The sequence below is a fragment of the Phaethon aethereus genome, assembly GCF_964289735.1.
Source record: "Phaethon aethereus genome assembly, chromosome: 9".
Classification (NCBI taxonomy): Eukaryota; Metazoa; Chordata; class Aves; order Phaethontiformes; family Phaethontidae; genus Phaethon; species Phaethon aethereus.
Window position 1 is genome coordinate 4,835,109 of NC_138585.1, and position 19,383 is coordinate 4,854,491.

General features: G+C 48.7%; 1 protein-coding gene across 1 annotated transcript; it reads right to left on the reverse strand.

Moving 5' to 3' along the window:
• Positions 1 to 635: 635 nt before the first annotated feature.
• MAP6D1 (MAP6 domain containing 1) lies at positions 636 to 14,894 on the reverse strand (the record flags this gene model as incomplete). Its single annotated transcript, XM_082003843.1, has 3 exons — positions 636 to 713; positions 3,421 to 3,538; positions 14,392 to 14,894. 3 exons carry the CDS (start codon positions 14,892 to 14,894, stop codon positions 636 to 638), a joined length of 699 nt encoding a protein of 232 aa, XP_081859969.1.
• Positions 14,895 to 19,383: the final 4,489 nt, after the last annotated feature.

The following is a 19,383-nucleotide window of genomic DNA, read 5'->3' on the forward strand; positions in this document are numbered from 1 at the left end:
AATTTTGGAAATATCCAGCCTTCCAGCCTTAAAGCCTCAAGACACTGCATGTGCCAGTTTTATTTTAGAGTTCAATGATGCTGGCTTCTTCCAGCTTCTAAAACAACCCTGGAATTTCAGACCAGCCCCTTCAATGCTGTGACTTCTGGCGATGCCATTTGAGGTCCTATTTCCAAAACCCCTAAAGAAGCTCAGAAGTCAGCCAGACACTCCCTGTCTTTCACTGGCCTACTTAGAGGGTGCTGCTAAATAAAACTCTTTTTGGTTTTAATTATCCATCCCGCTTGTGATTATTTTCCCTCCCACCCTGGGTAGTTAAGCGTAGGGATGTTGCGTGCAATACTGCCTTTGCTGCCCAAAGTCAATCTCCCAATGTGACGCCAGCTGGCATAGTAATGAACCTGCTCCTGTGAAAAACTAGGTCACTCCTCGCCAGCGTGCTTTGCCAGTTCTGAACTGAGCGCTTTGCGGTTTGTTGTGTTAACGCAAAGTGTGTGTGCATATCATTAATCACTGGAGCTGTTTTTGATAGTACTGGTTCTTTGATCTTAACACTCCTCATGAAAATTGCATAGTGATACATCTTAACAGAAACGCCGCGTTTAAGCTGCCTAGGTGTGAGGAGGGTCCCAGGTTCACACGTTGAGGATCCGTGATGGCGCCTGGAAAACAGCAGAAGGGTTGGGGGAGAACCTGGTCTTCACATCTGGGATCTAGTGGGGTGAGGGGGGAGAGAAATGTTAGTGTGACACAGGGTGCGACTGTCTGGAGAGTTTGAGGGGTCTGGAGCGTTGTGATAACCTATCTGCTCTCCGCTGTAACATGTCACTACCTGACAAGCGTTAGCTTTTGGCTGGGTGTTGATGAGACTGGCCTCGGCGTACAGGATGATTCAAGGGCAGGTGTGATGCTGTGCCACCGAGGAGGGGTTTTGTTGTAACCCAGCCCTTGGACCTTGAGGTGTGTGGTGTGGTGGGGGATAACCGTGGCTGGGCAGGAGTCAGCCTCCACAAAAGAAAGAGCTGCCCTCTTCACAAAGCCCCACTGGCACACGGTCTACAAACATCGCAACAAATTCACCACTCGACTGGTTCTGGATTTAAATGAGAGGAATTCCTGTGGTGTGTGTCTGGTCCTTAACCTTTTGGACAGTGCCACCCAGACTCCATCAGAACACTCCACTATAGTGCTTTATGGGGCCGCACGTTATGTGTGCTGTGAACAGAGGCACGGACCTGGCATATGTGAAAGAGAAAAGTTGGTTACTGGCCATGCCAGGCTGTGAAACTGCAAGGACTTTGATAAGGATGTGAACTCCTCAGGCCTGAAGGAAAGGTGGAAATAACAGAGGTTGCTCTCTCTGATGTCTGTGGAGTCAGAATTTCACCCAATATGTAGCTGTTGTGATTGTACTGAAGCATGAAGGACACCTGGATGCTTGTGTCTTCCCTAATGCTTAAGACCCAAAGGATTTGAAACAGGCCTGGCCTTAGTTGTGCATCCAAGCCCAGGACTGTGGCTGAACCTGGCCATAAAATATGAAAGGGTGGAAAGCTTTTCTGGGTGCTGAGTATTCTGATGGCACCATCTGAATAGAGAAAGAAGAGCAAAACCACAGGCAAAGAGAGTAAAGGGAAAGCTATCGATCCGTTTGTGGTTGTTGCATTGTTCTGATTTTTCCATTCCTCTGGGGATGCATCTGACACACTAAGGAATGAGAGGAGTGTCACAAACAGCCCGTGCACAGCTCAGCAGCTGGGGAGAACCAGCAGTTCGAGTCCTACATGCAGGCTGTCAGGACACAACGTAAACCTGACTCCCATGTGCCCAGCAAAGCCGTGGGCTTCAGGTGAGAGGGAAAGTCCAAATGGCCAAGTGCGAACCAGGGAGAGTCTGACTTCTGTTTGAACTGGTGGCTCCTCAGCACCATCTTTGTTCCAGATTACACCTTTCCCACACTGTCTGCAAGAGAGGCCACGGTGGCACCCTGCGGCCCCAGGAAATGGGACCTTTGCTTATATGGTCCAGAGTGTGGTGTCCTTGGCAGCTTATGTTTGTGTCTGGGATTCCAGTTTTCTCTTTCCCTTCCTCGAGAACCGGGACAGGGACTCTGAGGGCTTCATCTAGGACCCTCTCCTTTGCACCCTATCTGTCAAATAGGAAGACACTGTATTTTGCCCCTCCAGGGTCAAAATACAAGGTTTACGGGTTAAATACCCTCTGTCCTCATTGCTGCACCTCAGTAAGCAGCCCAGACTATTCAGAGCAAGGAGGAAGTTTTGGTGATGTTTGCAAATTCTGTTTTGCCTGAGGTCACTGTCCCATTTTCAGTAGGGCTGGATATACCCATCGTGTGCCTTGTCACAGCAGCGTGCCAGCAATCCTCTGCGGAGGAGGCACTTGACTGTCTGCTGATTAAACACTTCTTCCTTGTCTCCTCCAAGGCAAAGATTTATTTTTTACATGTGGCCCTGGAGTAGCTGCTATTACCTCTAACAGCATGGCATGCTGTGGCTGGGGAATTCAACCCCAGCCCCGTCTTTGCTTTCCGAGTCACTCGGTGCAGCCTGTGAACAGTTTTTGCAGTTGGTCGTGAAGCGCCGTTCCCTTTGGTGGTTTAATGCAAAAAGCAGCTAAACCAGAGCCCCGTCAGTGTGCGCTTTCCTTCCTCATAGGGACAGGGAGTGTGTGGGGCCCCGCCAGGGAGAACGCTGAGTACAGAGGGAACGTTGCCTTGTGGGATTTTAAATAACGCTTAGATATATTTCGCCAACAAGAAAATGATCTTCTGCTGGAATAGAGGGTTGTAGAAAATCACAGGAAAATCCCAAGGAAGACTCAGAGGCCCAAGAGCTGTGCAGCTCAGCTGCTCGCCACAGCTATGTTGTGTTGGTAGCAGGGGCAGCTTCTGCCCTTACCAGCACGGGGGAGTTTTGGGCTGTTTGGCTGGGTGCTGTTCCTTAGGCAGCTATCTGCAACTGTTCTCATGCAAATCCCTGTGTCCATGGTTGATTTTAGCACCAGAGGTTGAATCTCCCGCTACAACTCTAACGCTAGTGCACGCTGACCGCTCTGAGGGTGTGCAGAGGGTGTTAAATGCACCTTAAGCAGAGAATGACCCACACCTTGTGCATAAGGTATCCAGCTGAGGCAATGGCAAATCTTGAACTTCTTGACTATCATGCAGTTTAAAATCTTGGTCTCAGGTTGAATTGTGGTAAGTTACAGTATGACATTCTCTAGCATGTGTCTCTGAAAGCAAGGGATGGTCACATTACCTACTGGGCAGTGATTAAAGAGTGGTCAATGAAGACATGGCTTTATTCTACATGCACCACACCGATAACAAATGAGGAGTTCCTGATGCATACTTTGGGCTTTACTCACATTGACTTTGGGATTTTAAAAAATGTTAATTACCTTAAAATCTGCTTTGTAGCTTGTCTCTTGAACAAAATGGTCTTCTGGGATAATGAAGCCTTGCTTTGTCTTTATAGGCTTGGATGGTTTTGCTCCAGTCCATGGGCGATACTCTTGCCTGAAATGAGATTGTCAAGACAGAAGAACCCATAAAACACAACATACTCTCAGGGTACTTCTGCTCACAGTGGTTGCAAAGCCAGAAGGCAAGGCTGAATACAATCAGCTTGTAAGATTAAACTTGTCTAAGGCATACTGAAAATAAAAGAAGAACTGAGCCTAGAGGCCTGCCTCTCTCAGAAAGCCCAGGCTGAAAGATGCAACAGGGCATAGGCTGGGCTAACTGGCTGCCCTGACTTAACTCTTCTTTTATTCCTGGCAAAACGTGCTCTCTCCTGGAGGTGCTTGGTGCTTACCTCCCAGATGAGAAAAAGTCAGGGTGACTTTTTGCTTGATAGCTCATTGATGACTTACAACATAAAACATTGTCTGGCTCATTGGCCACTTACAATGTAAAATATGTTGGTCTGGGGCTGCGAGCGCCTAGCCCTCACGTGTGTGGAAGAAGGCTCAGGCACTGTGCTCAGGCTGAAGGACAGCAGGCACGTTTGCCAATGTTGCTGCACCTCTGTGGCAACTCAGTCTGAAATGCATACAAAGGGAGACACCATCTCAGCTGGCAGATGCTGCTGCTGCTGATTCTCCTTCAGATGGGGGCAAGTGCTTTGACTTTGCATGATGATGTCTGAGAAGGCACTTGGCTGACTTATTCTTGGAGCAGTGACATCTGAGAAATGGGTGCAGAGACTGCACTGAGGCAGGGGCAGCACGTGGTTCAAGAGCACTGAGGAACAGCATGGCAGGGTCTGGCTTAGCTTGGCTGCCAGCTCCATCCTGCAGCTTTCCCTCTCCTTCTCTGTACCTCTTGTCACAAACAGGCTTCACTAATGCCCTCTCCGTTAGGACTTTCTGGATGTTGCAGTAGCAGCCAACCGAGCCGGCTTGTTTGCTCTCAGGAGAAGACAGAAGTCGGCTCTGTTTGTGTACGTATCTCTGGCAACCAATTCAAACAGCTTCTGTAGCAAAAGGAGAGGTGACTAACCAAGATGTGACAATTTTATGCTCATGCCCTGGCACACTTAAATAATAACCGCATTTTACTAGCTGCTTATACACAGGATCAAGGGATAAGACTGAGTCCTGAGCCATGTCCAGGCTAGGGAAATAGGCTGTGTGTTAATGTGCCAAGCTTAGCTTTGATCACAGCCTTTCTGATTTTCACTTTTCCCAAGCATGCTATTTGCTCTTTTGATAGTAGCTGCAAATTCCTCTTTTAAAAATCTTATTTAAAGTGTATAAGCCTAGAGTATTATTTTAGAATGTGTAGTTTGGTCTTGATCCTTTTAGTATATTACCAAAATATCCACTGCCTGGTTTATGCTTGATTTCTAAACATAGACTCAGACTTAAAATGCTGCCGCTTTTCTTGATTGATTTGTAGATACAGGGTACAACCCTGGACTGCAGGTGCAGGCACGAGGAAATGGGCAGGAGCCTGCAGCCAGGGCTGACAGCAGTTTGTCAGCTTGAGTGGAGGTGCAGTGAGTTCTTAAATTCGCTCAGTAACAGATATTGCTCTACAGAAAAGCTTGCTGCCCATCAGGAAGGAAAACCAGGCCCCTGTCAGGGCTATCTATGTGCACTGCAAATCTTGTCTGTAATTGGTTTGCTCTTGCTGTTTTGAGCCGCCGCTTTCTACCTTCCCTGCATCCTGCTGTTCAGGCTTGCTCAGGCAGCAGGTAAGTGCCTGCGCAGCTCTCCCAGCATTGGTGGTGCGGTTCCTGCTGCTTTAGCACCTCAGGATAAGGAAGCACCTTTGCAGAAAGGTGATTTTGGCCAAGTGATGTCCCAAGAAGGCAACCTTTCAGATGTGTGTGAATGCTGAGTTAAATCTGAGCTCTGCTCTGCTGCGCAGCCAGAGGGAGGACACGGAGCTACTGAGAAAAATACCAGCAAAATCATACAAAGCCATCAACTGTATGTTGCAGCAGTTTCCAGGAACGGGAACCTGCTGCCACACATGAAGCCAGATTGCCTCAAGGATGTTGAGTGGCATCGATTTCTAACCATTCATCCTCGTGCTGGCTGGTCTACCCCCTGCATTACGCTGCAATGGAGTATGTCCCCAGCCTTCAATGAATGACTGCGCTGCCTGTCTCTGCAGCCAGCTCTGTCTCGCTGCTTTGTAGCAGATCATTTGCTGATTTGGCAGGCCCCCAAACACAGCCCTTTTGGATCTCAGGACCCTCTCTTTGGCTGGAAGCCAAACCGTTCTCCTCTCAGCCTGGATAGCCAAAACTATTTTCAAGGCACCTACGTGCAATGAGGAAATGCTCTGCCTTCACCCACGGAAACAGCAATGTGAGGGCAGATACAGTCACGGCTCAGATCCACAGTAGCATTTCTTATTTGGACCCAGCATTTCCTCCTGGGGGACCGTAGGAGTCTGGGCCACAGGAAGGGGCTGGGTGAAACAGAGATGATTTATCCCCTTTGGGAGATAGGGTACTTGAAACAAAACAAGCAATGAAAATTATAACCTTTGGTCCAGAAAGTACAGCTAATTAAATTCACTCTGCCTTTCAGCTTGCAGGACACCCGAGCCCATCTACACCTGTACAGCCAAGAGTCAGAAGGAACACAAGCCCAAATACCAGTTTGTTGACTTGTCTAAAAATCAGTCAGGGAGTCATGAGTTGAGTCAAAATGCATCAACTATGCAGAGCCTGGGGAAGAGGAATCACCTCTTTTTAATGTTACTTAGTTGAAAATGCCAAGCGTCAAGATTTAGTGACGTTCTCCCTCCTTGTACTCCCTGGTGCAACATTTGCTTCTTGTGCTTGAGAAAGCCAATGCATCAGGTCAAGTTCATCACCTCGCCCTCCCTTCCCCGCGTCCGACACGGCGGGTGGTGTCTCATCCAAGATCACACAAGTAGCAGTTATTAGCAAGAGAACAGCATGGTGGGAGAGGAATTTACAGAAGTGGCATGGTGTGACTTGCAGCTGCTGCTGGGGATGAACACAAGAGACATTGACTGTTGCTGCTGGAGATGGTCATCTTTGTCCTTCCTGCCTCCCCCCTCCTCTTGTCCCTAGACAGCAGCAGTTTTCAGGTTACTTGGGGGCTGCAAGCACCTGAAATGGAGGGGGAATAGCCTCAGGCCTATAATTCAGTGTCCATGCTCTCTTTAGGTTCTGGTTTGTTCTCCGTTGTTACAACCTAGAGGTCAGATTTTTGATCTCCGTAAATAGAAATGACCCAGTGGAACTTACAAGGAGTAAGGCACTGGGGTTGTGAAAGAAAAAGACCTCCTGAGCTGTAGGGAGGCTTTAAAATAGTAGAGATCAAAAGGGAAGGGCTGCTTTCTGTGTACTGCTGTTTCTTTACCTCTGACTCACTCTAGGAAGGAGTAAGAAGGAGCTTTTTGCAGGTGGTTGCCCCGTTGCTCTGTGGAACTGCTTTGATCACATAAATCACTGGTTTGCCGATCATTTGCTCTTTCTTGTAATTGGTTAATAGAGCCTGGGGAAAAGCGTTTCTTTTGTAATGTGTCAGGATGAGTTGTCTGGAGGGGAAGGTTTGGATCAATGCAGTGTGGAGAGCAGGAGGCTAGTGGCCTGCTGGGATGGTTTAACCCCCCAGCAGTGATGGGAAATGGAGCAAGTGGGAGTACAGCTAACATGTACACTTGGACACAAAAAAATCCATTGGACTATAATTACCAGAGGGTTACTATGAAGCCCAGCTTTGAAGAGAGCTGTTTCAGTGAGCTGGTGGCTGTGTGCCATCTCCCTCCTTGGGTGAGCACGACCACCCGTACCAGGGCTGTCGAACAGCCTAGACAGAGGGTCAGGTGGGGGGGGATGCTCCCACCAACTCTCGCCACAATTCATCATGTGGCTTCACAGAATTCAGGGCATGATTTGGGAACGATGGATTCAGGATTGGTCCTTCGGTTCCTTCCAAACACAGCGTGTCACTCCTGCCAGCTCTGCCTGCTCCAGCTCAGGCTGCTGGGTGCTGTAAGCCACAGGGCTGCTGGCCCGTGTACTGCCTCTAGCTCTTTCCCTGTTCCGTGTGCTCCACAAATGTTTTCTGGCCTTGCAGAGAAAGCTGCCTGTGAAATCTTTTTGACTTGAAATCGAATCTTTTTGATTTCACTGACCTGGTGAAAATCTAACCTAGAAAGCTTTTTTGATTTCACTGAGATGAAGGGCATTTCTGCTGGCCGTGGGGAGGAAGACAGTGGAAATCAAATACCAACCATGCTGTTTACAATGCTGGGGCTGCCATTTCCAGCCAGATTTACCTTCAGTATTTATGGTATTCTTTTGCCTTGTAGTATGCCACCAATGCCATCACAGTTGGCACTTTAGTATCTCATCTTTATGTCATGGTTTGCTTCACATGATTAATTATCAGTGGTGTCTGGAGCCACTACAATACAATCCTGTTTCTCACTTAAGAAATAGGGAAAAAGGCTTATCTTGTATAGCTGAACATAACTGAGCTACACTGCCTGAGCTAGTCTGCATTTATTCTTCCACTGCCCTCTTCCCTACCATACCCATCACACCAGTGAGAATTAAGCAGCATAATGAGCATTTGTACCATTTTCCCTTCAGAAGAAAAGCTGTGTGCACAGTTTGGGAGTCTCCATTATTTTATTTTCAAAGCATGTGCTACTCTAGATGTCTGTTGGGGAAGCCAGACTGGTGTTTGAGGGGTTTGGGCAGAAGGTGGTGGGGTATGAAATAGCACCCCGTTTGCAGTGCAGCTCCTCGCAGGCGTTCAGGCAGGTTCCTGGTGCAGCCGCCCCTTCAGGTGGGACAGTTTTGTTTTGCCCAGGCAGAGCTGGGCAGCCAGTGGTGCTCTCCCAGAGGACAAGGCTCTATCTGCTTATGGCAAAGACCTGTGCAGATCAGGGCGCTGTGACATCTCCTGGTCAACAGAGGATTGCAAATGCCATGAGTGCTGGATGCAGCCGTGAGAGCTCTATGGGATGGACAAAGCCAGGAGCCCTCTTGGATAGCGGAGCCATGAAACTGTCAGACACTGGTGGGGTGCTGGAGGCCCTTCCAAGCCTGGGACACAGGAGCAGATTGTGCCCATTTTCCTACCCAGCCAAGGAGCACAGCACAAGGACAGAAATGAGGGAAAGGAAAGGCTGAAGGAGAGGAAAGAGCTTGAGGGGTAGTGACCAGCACGCAGGAATTACAGAGGAGGAAGGCAGAAGACACCTGGCAGCTCCCTGTCTCAGCTCTCACCTGTAGCAAGGTCAGGCAGTACTTGGAGCTGCTCATAACTCATAGCAAAAGACTGGATCAAAATGCCAGGAAAAAATCCTTAAGCCTAAAACTGTTGTCTTAAGAGGAGTTTGGGGGCTCGCTCTGCTCACAGACAGATCCCCAAGGAAGGAGCACTTAGAGTGGTATAATAGGGCAGGCAGCTGCTTCCCTCTTACCAGTGCCCTGTGAATGGGGGTTTGTGGGTAGGTCTTGACTTCAGTCATTATCCCATTCCCCATTCTTTTCCCTTTGCCTCTAATGTAAGTTTGGGTGTACTTTGAGTGGAGGAAATTCCTCCTACCTTTATGGAACAGCTTTGAATCTTCCTGATTTCAGTTCTGCAGCATATTTTGCAGAACAGACATCCTCTCTAGAGCCACTGTTTCCAGCCCCCCGTGCTCTCTCCTCCCACAGCTCTGTTCCCCTCCAAGCCCTCCCTTCCCCCAGCCAGGCTATGCAGTACACAGCAAGTCTCTCTGGATCCAACCCAATGCCTGCACCAAAGCAAGCTTACTTCTTAAATAGCATAAAAATCAGAGGCTTCAGTATTAATTTCCCCAAGCAGCAAGATACTTAAGAATGTAAAGATAATTGTAAGCCTTGATTATAAAAGCCTTATTCCTATTATTAGGGATGTGTTTAAGTATCTTGCTGGATCAAGGATGGAGCTCCTCATACACAGTGCTATTAACCCTGTCCGCTCAGGTGTGTGCTGTGATCCCATACTCTGCTGAGCATGAGTGCAGGTACTTTCTCTTTTTTCTTCTGCACAGCTGAAATAAGATCCTTTTCAATGTGAAGCAGTCACCACAGTTCCCCATGCCCTTCTGCACAAGCACTATTTAAGGGTGGGTGGATAGTATAGATAGCCAAATAACATGCTCTTTGACTACATCTATAGATACGGGGAAAAGTGTCACTCCTCTTCATTCTGCGGTATCACCCCTGGTGGGGAGGATGCCTCTGCTCCATGGTCACAGTGCGACGACTGAAACATGCTGAATACTCGCACAAGATGGTGGGTATTCAGTCTGCGGCGAGATCTTCTACCCTGCTATTCCTAAAAGCATTTGCAATGGCACATCAGGCCCTTTCTCTTTAATGACCCCAGTGCTTCCTGTGTTTTCTTTTCATCAAAGCAACAAATCCAAATTGCTCGCTCTGGGTGAGCAGGAGACCCTGCTGATCAAGGCCCTCCGTTTGGTCTGCTTTACTGCTGTGCCTCCCACCTGCAAACCAGTCGGGTGCTGTTGACTCTCATGCCCGCTCAGAACACCTACGGTGCATAAACACCCACTGCAGAGATTAGGCTCTGCTCAGGGTTGGCGCTGTGCATGTGAGCAGAAATTCACAGTCATCCTCCCCCTTTCCCCGAGTGCTAATACAAGCAAAGCTGATGGGCGGGGGAAGAAAGGGCAAAACAGAAAAAGCGCTCACAGCTCCAATGCAACGTTTTCTCTTACACATTTGAAGTGCTTTCCAGAAACTGGCAGATTTCCACAGGGGAAACTGAGCTCTGAAGTGACCTAAAGAAATACCGCTGAGCCTCGAACAGGGCTGTCCTGCCAGCAATACCACCCCCAGCAGAGAGGTGGTGGCCTCAACCCCTTGCCTTCTAACAAGGTAAGAAGATGATATCCAGAGAACAGTCAGCTGGAGATACCTGCTGACAGCACCAGCTTCTCTCAGTAAAGCACTCATCTACTTCTAAAATGTCTGCTAAATACAATGAAGACCTACGATTAGTTGTGTGCAAATCTCGGCTGTGTCAGAAGTACACAGCACCTGCAACTAACTGCTGAAAGGGAGAAGGCACTTCCATGACCCCAAAGGACAAACCCTAAGGGAGGTGCAGAGAGGGTGACCCAGTGCTTCCTTCTGCCTCTCCCAGCATCAGCAAGGCATAATCTACTGCAACCCTTTGCAGCAGTCCCTGGGATCTTTCCACAACTGCAGCACATCCCATTTCAGCCTTTCAAGTGCAGCCTGTATTGATCTACCTCGGCCTGTGTGCCTGAGCTCCCCCCATGTAGCCCAGCTGGGGTTTGACTTCCTTCAGATCCTGCAGAACACCAGCCGAAATCCCCGGAACGGAGACAGGAGCTGCCCAAATATCTGGGGACATGGGGCAGTAGCGTGCAGGGCAGGCAGCTGTGCTGTCCTTCCACCCTTTATACAGACTTATTCTTTCAAAATTAAAAATATCTTTGCCTCCTCAGAGGTACAGGTATTCTCCAACACTTCCCTCCACCTTTATCTTTCTTCTGGCCATAAAAAGGCTCCCCCAGAAGTCACTAGGAATGGTACTGGTCTTGCTCACTGATTGCAGGGTTTTATTTTGTTTGGGGAAATGCCAGGTCAGGCTGACTGGCTGCACCGTTACAGCCAGTTTTGTATGCAGCTGAGTTTTCTTCTGAGCTTAAAGAAGAGTGGAGAAAGACGTAGCGGGAACTTGCAGAATGAAGTCTCGCAGGAGCAGTGCACTGATGCACAAAAGCATATCAAACAGTGCTGATCATTACAGGGGACTCGCCCACTACACTTGGGTGTTCCACAGAAACAAATACACAATAGGCTGTTGTAGAACCATGCGGTGAAAAATCCCTGGATTAAAAAGAAACAAACAAACCACAACACCTTACGGAATTAAGCAAGAAAACCACTGCTGCCATTAAAAGCTTGGAGTGGACCATGTATCAATGCCAACTTTTCTGCACTGTCCTGTTCAAGCCAGTCTTTCCCTCCCTTCAAGATCTTTAACATTAAGCAAGCCCAGGCAGCTGCGGAGACCTGACAAAGCCACGAAACGTGGCTGGAGGCTGCTGACTGGCAGTGTCCGCACTGCAGGAGCCGATCCTACCGGCAAGAGCATCGTGGTGCATGCCTGAGCCGGCTTGGTGCAGAGCCTGCTGAAGCACCTGCAGCCCACGGGACTCAAATGACCCATTTCTTGTGGGGGTGGACACAGCTCCCCATGCGTGGAAGCCAGTCCTCAGGGCCACCCTACTTGCTCGCAGGGCTGAGCCATAGGGAAGGGATGATACTCCTGCAACAGCAGAAAAGGGGGAATCCCCCCAAGGTTCACTTTAGAAAGGAAATGAGAGTGTCTAACCAAAAATGTGTTTTCCACAACTTTGCTCCTCTAACCTTCTACCTGCAGTGGTCCCTGCCTGCATGCCTCTGCGTAGGACAGCCCCTCTCTCTTCTCAGCTGCCCAAAGCTGTTATGTAGTTCACACCCAAGCTCCTCCTCAGGACCCAACACCCCCCAGCTGCCCCTGGTAACAGAAACCCCCCTTACTCTGCCTCTACCACAGCTGACCTGCCTTTCCTGCTTGCCCAGCTGCCTCCTCACCTGCAGGTGGGCACAGCCTACAAGAAGCAGGGCAGGTGCCTGCTGCCAAAGAGTAGGGGAGCTGTGGCCACCAAGGGACAGCTTAACTCCCAAGCAGGGGCCTTCTGGTCTTTGTTAGGAAGATGAAGGACACCAACATTTAATGGTGCTGTTGGCTACTGCCTGAAGATGAGATGTGTTTGCCCACTGCAGTGCTGCCTTTGGAAAATAAGGTAAGAGGAAAGGAGGTCTGAACTGCAGTAGTGTTAGTGGAAATCTCCTTGTGGTTATGGGTGCTTACCTTGAAAAGGGGGTGTGTGCTGGGGATTGCCCCTTCCCTGTCTCAGACAAGTGAGGGGACTCTGGGGTGACTGATGCTACCAAATACAAACCTGCTGCCCCAAATCTGACTGAAAATGAGTGTGAGTAACTCTGCCGAGTGCCAACCACTTCGCTCCTGCTTAGCCTTTCTTTTTTTTTTTAAAAAAAGGCAACAAATACAAACCAAAATAGACCCTTCCAGCTTGCAAAGCTATTGTGGACTTTTCTCCTGCTGCTTGTTGTAACTCATGTGACTTTTCTAGGGTGCACTCAGTGGTATGGGGATTTCTTAAATTTGCAATGTTGTACTGGGTAATGATACAACAAAACTGGGGGAATTACTGGAATAAGACCAAGGTGGCTTGACTTGTATAGCCCTGTCTGCATGAGTTGTACTGTGTAGTCTTCAAAGAGCTTAAAGGTGTTATGTGAGAACTCTGTCCTGGTGTGGCTACCCCAGTTTGTGCCTCTATCCTGGTCCTGCACTGTTCCTCCCAACAGCTGTGAGGAGTTCCCCAACTACCTGTAAGTCTTACTTTTTGTAAAATTTGGGGTGATTTGCTTGTTGGTATCTCGGTTCGGCTAGTATTTGTCCTGTGACCTGCAAATGTCTTGCTCTTTCATGGCAGTAGTTGTGTGCCCTGTGTAAGAGTAAGCAAGTCAGAGGGAAGACAGGTGAGAGAAGTGACTCTTTGCGGAGTGTTAGAGCCACAGCTGTTGTAATGCAGACAAATGTGCCCTTCCTCTGGGGTCAGGCTGAAGAAGTGGGGGAGGCTTCGACAACAACATGGAGATGGATGTGCTTCTGAAAAGTGAACCTTGCTATTCTTGTTCTAGGCAGGTTTCTCTGTTGAAGTAACTGCTGTGCTGCTTGGAAATTTAGAAGTGCTTTACTTCAAAAATAATCACTACCCTGTGATAGTCCTGGGAAGTGTGGCAAAGACTGCAATAGCACACAAATTCAAACACTGCACTGATCCCTTCTGGAGTCCGTATGTTAACTGCGCTGGTACCAGGGCAGCTGCCCATGTGGGGAGTGGTGGGATAAGCAATACACTTTCCTGTGCAGGACTGTAATCCTGCCCAGGGCCTCCAGTGTGTTTGTCTTAAAAGCACTGTGATAAATAATCTAATGAACTGCAATTATGAAGAGAAATGTCTCCTAGGTACATAATGGATAATAAGTGTCTAAATACCTGGAATTCTATTGGAATAATTGCTCTACTAACAGACCTCATAGGTATATTAAAATGTGCCAAACATAATTATTAGGGAGCGTGTGGTAACAACGTAAAACTGGTCCAGTATTCAGCAAGCAGCCTTGTAGGAGCTGAAATCCCCTCTCTTCCCATGGTGGATATCCATGAGAACAGGGGCTGAATTCAGATGTGTCCCTCCTGATTGCTTGTTCCAGAAAACAAGTGACTGTAGTCAGTTATACTGATCACAGGGAAAGGAAGGTATCAATAACAGAACAGCCACTGAACCGTTTTTAAAAGCCCTTTCGGAAAGGTGGTTTGTGACCATTTTCCCCATTACCCCTTAGATGGCGTATTGGGGGGGGGGGGGAACAGTGTATATCCCCTATGTCTTCGCGTCTGACTAATCTTTGAGGCAGTAATTTGGCTCAACTTGAAGGTGGTATTCCAGGAGTTGTAGAAGGAAAAAGACGATGGCGCTGGCAGATTCGGGGAGCGCAGCCAGCGCGGCTGTCGGGGCCGGGCAGCTCCTGGGCAGCCCGGACAGCCGCCCAGGGCACAAGCGACGCCTTTAAGGACCGCGCTTCCAAAAGCAAGCGCGGCTTTGGCGACAGGTTGAGCCCGACGGCGAGGCGGCAGCCCCCGTGCTCCCCCCGCCCCCGCCGCGGTCCCTTGCCGACATCCCCGCCCCGTGCTGCGGCGGAGCATCCCTCGCCCGCGGCAGGCGCCGCTGGCGGGGCTCGGGGCGGTCACCCGGGCTCGGTTACCTGTAGGAGGTGGTGTGGCCGCCGTCCGCCTGCGAGCGCGGCCGGAGCTGCTCGGGGCCGCCGCAGCCGTCCGCCGCCGGCCTCCCGCCGCCGCCGGGCAGGGCGCAGGCGGCGCGGCCCGGGGCGGGCTGGGGGGCGGCCCCGTCCCTCCCGCCGCTGCTGCTGGCGCTGACCCAGGGGAAGGCGTCCCTCCTCGGGAGGGGCCACGCTCTGAAGTCCCGCCGGTACTGGGTCTCCGCCGCGAAGGGCTCTCCGGCGGCGGCCGTCCGGCCCTTCCTGCGGCCGCCCGGCTTCCCGGCGGCGGAGTCCCGCGGGCGGGGGCCCGGGGCGGGCGGGCGGCTGCTGCCCCGCGGGGGGGGCCCGCCGCGCTGGGGCGCCCCGTCCTCCTGCTCCTCGATGTCCGAGTAGTTGTGGATGGTGAGCGGCACGGAGAGGTCGGACTTGTCCAGCTGGCTCCAGAAGCGGGCCAGGCAGCACACCCGGCTGATGCAGGGCCAGGCCATGGCCACGGCCGCAGCCCCCGCCTCGCCCGCAGCGGCGCCCGCGGCTCCGGCACCCACAGCCGGCCGCGCACCCGGCTTCAGCCCTCATCGGCGGCAGCCCCTCCTCCCACCGCCCCCCTTCCTCCGGTAACGACACCCCCTCGCCGGGATTACGGCCCGCACACGTGACCCGGCGGGAGCTCCGTGCAGCTGCCGGGGCTGGCGGCCATGCAGGGAGAGGCCACCGAGAGCGGGCCCTCGCCCGTGGGCTGCTCCCGAGGGCCGTGCCGACGGGGCTGGCGGGCCCTCCCGAGGTAGCGGCTCTCTCTCTGCGTGCGTCTTCGAGCCCGGGTATCCATCCCTGCGCGTCAGGATCCTCTCTGCTGCCAGGAAGCTCCGTAGCGCAGCAGGCACCGGCCAAGCAAGGAATACTGCTCTGCTCTAGCTAGGTCTTACTGCCTTTTAATTATAAAAAGTTAGCCGTAACCACCTATGGTTACAGAAAGCATTTGTGTATGAATCCTGACACCTATAAAATAGGTGATCTGGATGGGAAATAGCAGCTTTGCCGTGTTAGTTTCCCATAGCTGTGTACAAAAAAAACCCCTACCCTCACTTAACACCCCCCTCCTCCGTTTACATTAACAGTTTAACTACTTCACTTTTAAAATGCTACCTACTGACAAAAATCCAAATGATCCACATAATGTACTGTTTGCCAGAGACTGGAAACCACAGCTTGTCTTTACGCATTCATGTTGGAAACCGAACAGTCCTGGTGCAAACCACTGAAGCTGACAGAATTACATCAGCGATAAGCCTGGCTTTTGAAATTTGACTTCTTATGTAATAAGTGGCTACAGGCCATAATGCTCCTCCACAATTCCCCATTCAGTGGTTTGTTACAGAAGAAGCTGAATCTCCCAATAGGTCACCAAACTATGAAATTCAAGGCTATGAAAGTGAAGAATGCAGATAAGCTGAGATGCTACCTATTAGAAAATCATCTATTTAAAGGCTAACTAGACAGGTACTTCATTTTAGAATGTAATAATCCAGTTACAGATGCTTATCTGATAAGATCTAATAAGAAATAAATTATGCAGTAGAACTCGAAAAGCTAAGTTTTACTGGATTATTTCAGCTGAGCAGTTTGTATCTGTAGCTTGTTAGCATCTCAGTCCAGATTTGTACCTGCTTCTGGTGTGGAGGAGAGCTAGAAATCTGGATATGGGCTGGGGCAGAGCATCTCCTTCAGTGTTTGGCCTTTCTTTGAAACACAGTTATTGAGGGATAGAAATAAATTCCTTTGCAGATGATCCTGTTGTCCTAAATATCTGATATGGTACTTGTTGGTACTGTTAGCAGTTTTGATTTCACACACCCCACCCCACCCCTGTGTGCCAGGGCAAGGAGACTCAGAAATTTCAGGTAACAATGTTTTGGTCCCATGCAGAAGCCTTGACGCAGTAACGTAGGATATTGGATGCTGTGTTTCATTTGTTGCCTGAAAAACCTGCAGACATAATTTTACTTTTAGAAATAGGCAGGGAGACATTTCTTAATTTTCTGCTGCTCTCTCTTTTCTTTTTTTTCCTCCTAGAACTACTCTGCTCTATGTAGTAACTTTAAAAAATAAATCATATTTGGGTGAAACGTACAACAGTTTACCCTGGTAAACAGAAATGGATTTTACAGTCATGGGAGAAAACAGGACATCTGCTTTATCATCTGTTATCACTGGCACAGTACAAATGATGTTCTGATCCTTGTTCCTAGGCCTGACTTAGCAAAATACATTGGAGAATAAATCGGATGTCTCAGCTCTCTGTGCCTGCCGCTTCCTAGTACTGAGTTCAGCTCTGGCACTGCGTGTCTCGGAGCCCACCTACAGCATCAGGGAGTGCTTTGAGCAGCTGCTTGTCGTAGCTTGTAGGATGACAGGATGAAACTGGCACAAAGGCTATCTCAGATAGGGAAACCAGAAGAAACTGGATGAGATTAAAAAGTTGTCTGCATTTAGAGGAGATTTATCATGATTAAAATGCGGGGGGGGGGGAATGTAATACTGCAACAGTAAGACAAAGGCAAGCTGTCAAATCAGAAAGCAAACCAGCTGTTGCTGCCAGGAATGGGGGCTGAAAGCTCAGACAGTTTATTCTAATACTAAAATGAAATTTTAATAGAGCAGATGACTACACTGAAGCAAAACATTCCTTAAAACACGTTAAGGCCATAACAGACTTTCTGAAAGCCATTGAAAAGGGGTAAAGGATCGTATCTCTGTGTGATTAACCATGACTTTATACTTATTGCAGTTTTCCTACACAAGCACTAGCTGCTGTCTCTGCCAAGCATCTGCATAATTACCACATTGTATTTTTATTGACAATAATCAGCTCTTTGAGAAGGGGGGGGGAAAAGTCTTTCGATGTGGTTATTCTTTTTTTTTTTTGGTGGTTTTTTCTTCCTGTTGTTTTTTCTGGGTTTGGTGTTTTTTTTATTCTTCTGATTTTTTTGCCATTCACACTTTGCCATTTAGTGTGACTAAATACTGAGCTACTAGCATATACTAATGCCAGGTTTTGCAAGAAGGACATTTTCTTGCCAAAAAGGTTTCTTTCTTACTCTAGTGAGCTGTCACAACTCCAGGCCATTCCATGTCTGACTGACTTAAGTATCAACTTTCTTATTGTAGTTTGTAAGCTGTTTTGGACCAGAAAAGATAGTTTACCTTTGGCAGAAAATGCTGCACGAAAGCTCAGGTGCAAAATGACATGAAACCTGCTGCTTGGCCACGTGAATGTTTTTGTACAGCCTTACATATGTTAACTACCTCTAGGATCTCTATAATGAGGAAGATTCAGGTATTGAACAGCCTTTACAAGGGCGAGTGCTGTTAGGCTTAAAGTTAAGGTAAAGCTTAGGCATGAGACCCTCAAACCACAGCCACTGACTGAAAAGACAGTGACTTCCAAACATCTCTGGCAGTTCCAGGCTGTTTTTTCAGGAGCTTTGAGGCCCTGCAACTCTGAGAATACAGCAGAAGTACAGGAATTGCCTCTGAAGGGTGAGCCTGAAAATGTGGTGGTGCTCACCTTCACCCTTCCTGCAAGCTGGAAGGGTACAGCAATACCACGCTGCCTTAGGACTGACAGACCACAGGTGGGACTCCAGTCTCTGCAAGCAATACAGGGGCATGACTTTCAAACTTTGAGGTAGGCACTGGCTACTATGGTGAAGAGCTTAACTGCAGCCTTTGGCTTATCCTTTTAGACCTGTAAGATGTAATGTCCTTCAGGGTTTATACACTGTATTCCTGCAATATTACTCCCCACTGTTTTCAGCCGGGATCCCTTGAAAAACACTCAGCAAATACAGAAGTGTTGAAGAGACTAGATAAGTTGTTGAGTGGACATGAGTTAATGCAATGAAGAGAAGGGGGCGGGGGAAGGAAGTGGACAAAGACAACAGGTAAGTGGTAAATTGGTGTAAAACCAGTATGTGAAATATCTTCTGATGTTGCTGGCAGCAGTGTGCCTTGCTGCATGTTCAGCTGTCCTCTGCTGCAGTCACGGCTGCACTGTGGCTGATGGCATCCTTCTCCCAAGTGTCAGAGAAGGAAGTAGGAAAGGAGGAGTGACAGATTAGAAAGGAAAAGCCAAAAAAGCTTCTGGAGTGGAGCAAAGGAGTATTAGACACTCCAGCTCTTTCATTTAAGTGTTTAAGTTGACAGGCACTTAAAGGAACAAATCCTCAAGGGTCTCATTTTCCAAGAGAGAAAAGTATCTTAAGCCTGCAGTAGTAAGGGAGTTCACAATTTTGTACTCCATTTATTACAAGTGGTGCCATTTAGCATTATGTATTGTTTATCCCTACAGGAAACATACTTTACAACAGCGCATTGCAGAAAATAAAAAGGCACAAGCTGCTTCTTACCGATGCAACATTCTTTGCCAAGTCAGTCTATCCAGAATGACTAATTCAGCCTACAGGGAAGAGTTAAGGGTTTGAAGCCACCAGCTGCTACCTGGGCAGACTCAGCCCCTTGCAAGGGGTTTGGTAGTCATCCTTGCTGGACAGGCACAGAATAGCAGCATATCCAAACCCCAATTTTTGTTTTTATTTGTGTAACATTGGTCATGGTACTACCCTCAGGTTTACTTTAGTAGGCTTACTTCTGGTTACAGTGTTGCTGATCTCTGGCACCTCATCTATTTTTGCTGAAGCTGCTTATTTTTCTAGAACTGGCACATTCTGAACCAAATGTTACTGTTTTAGAATTCTTAGAAAAACCTTAAAGAAAGCTAGCAATACAGTGCAACTTAAAAAAAAAAAAACCGCAAACAAACAACAAAACCCTGCAAAAACTCCCTAATGCAGTTCAAGAATATAGAAAGCAGTATAACTCACAGTAAAATATCCAAAATGACAGTATAAGTCATTCTTCTGCTGCACACAATTATTAAAGAGAAAAAGGTATCATTGTAGGAAATTCTAACAAGATGTG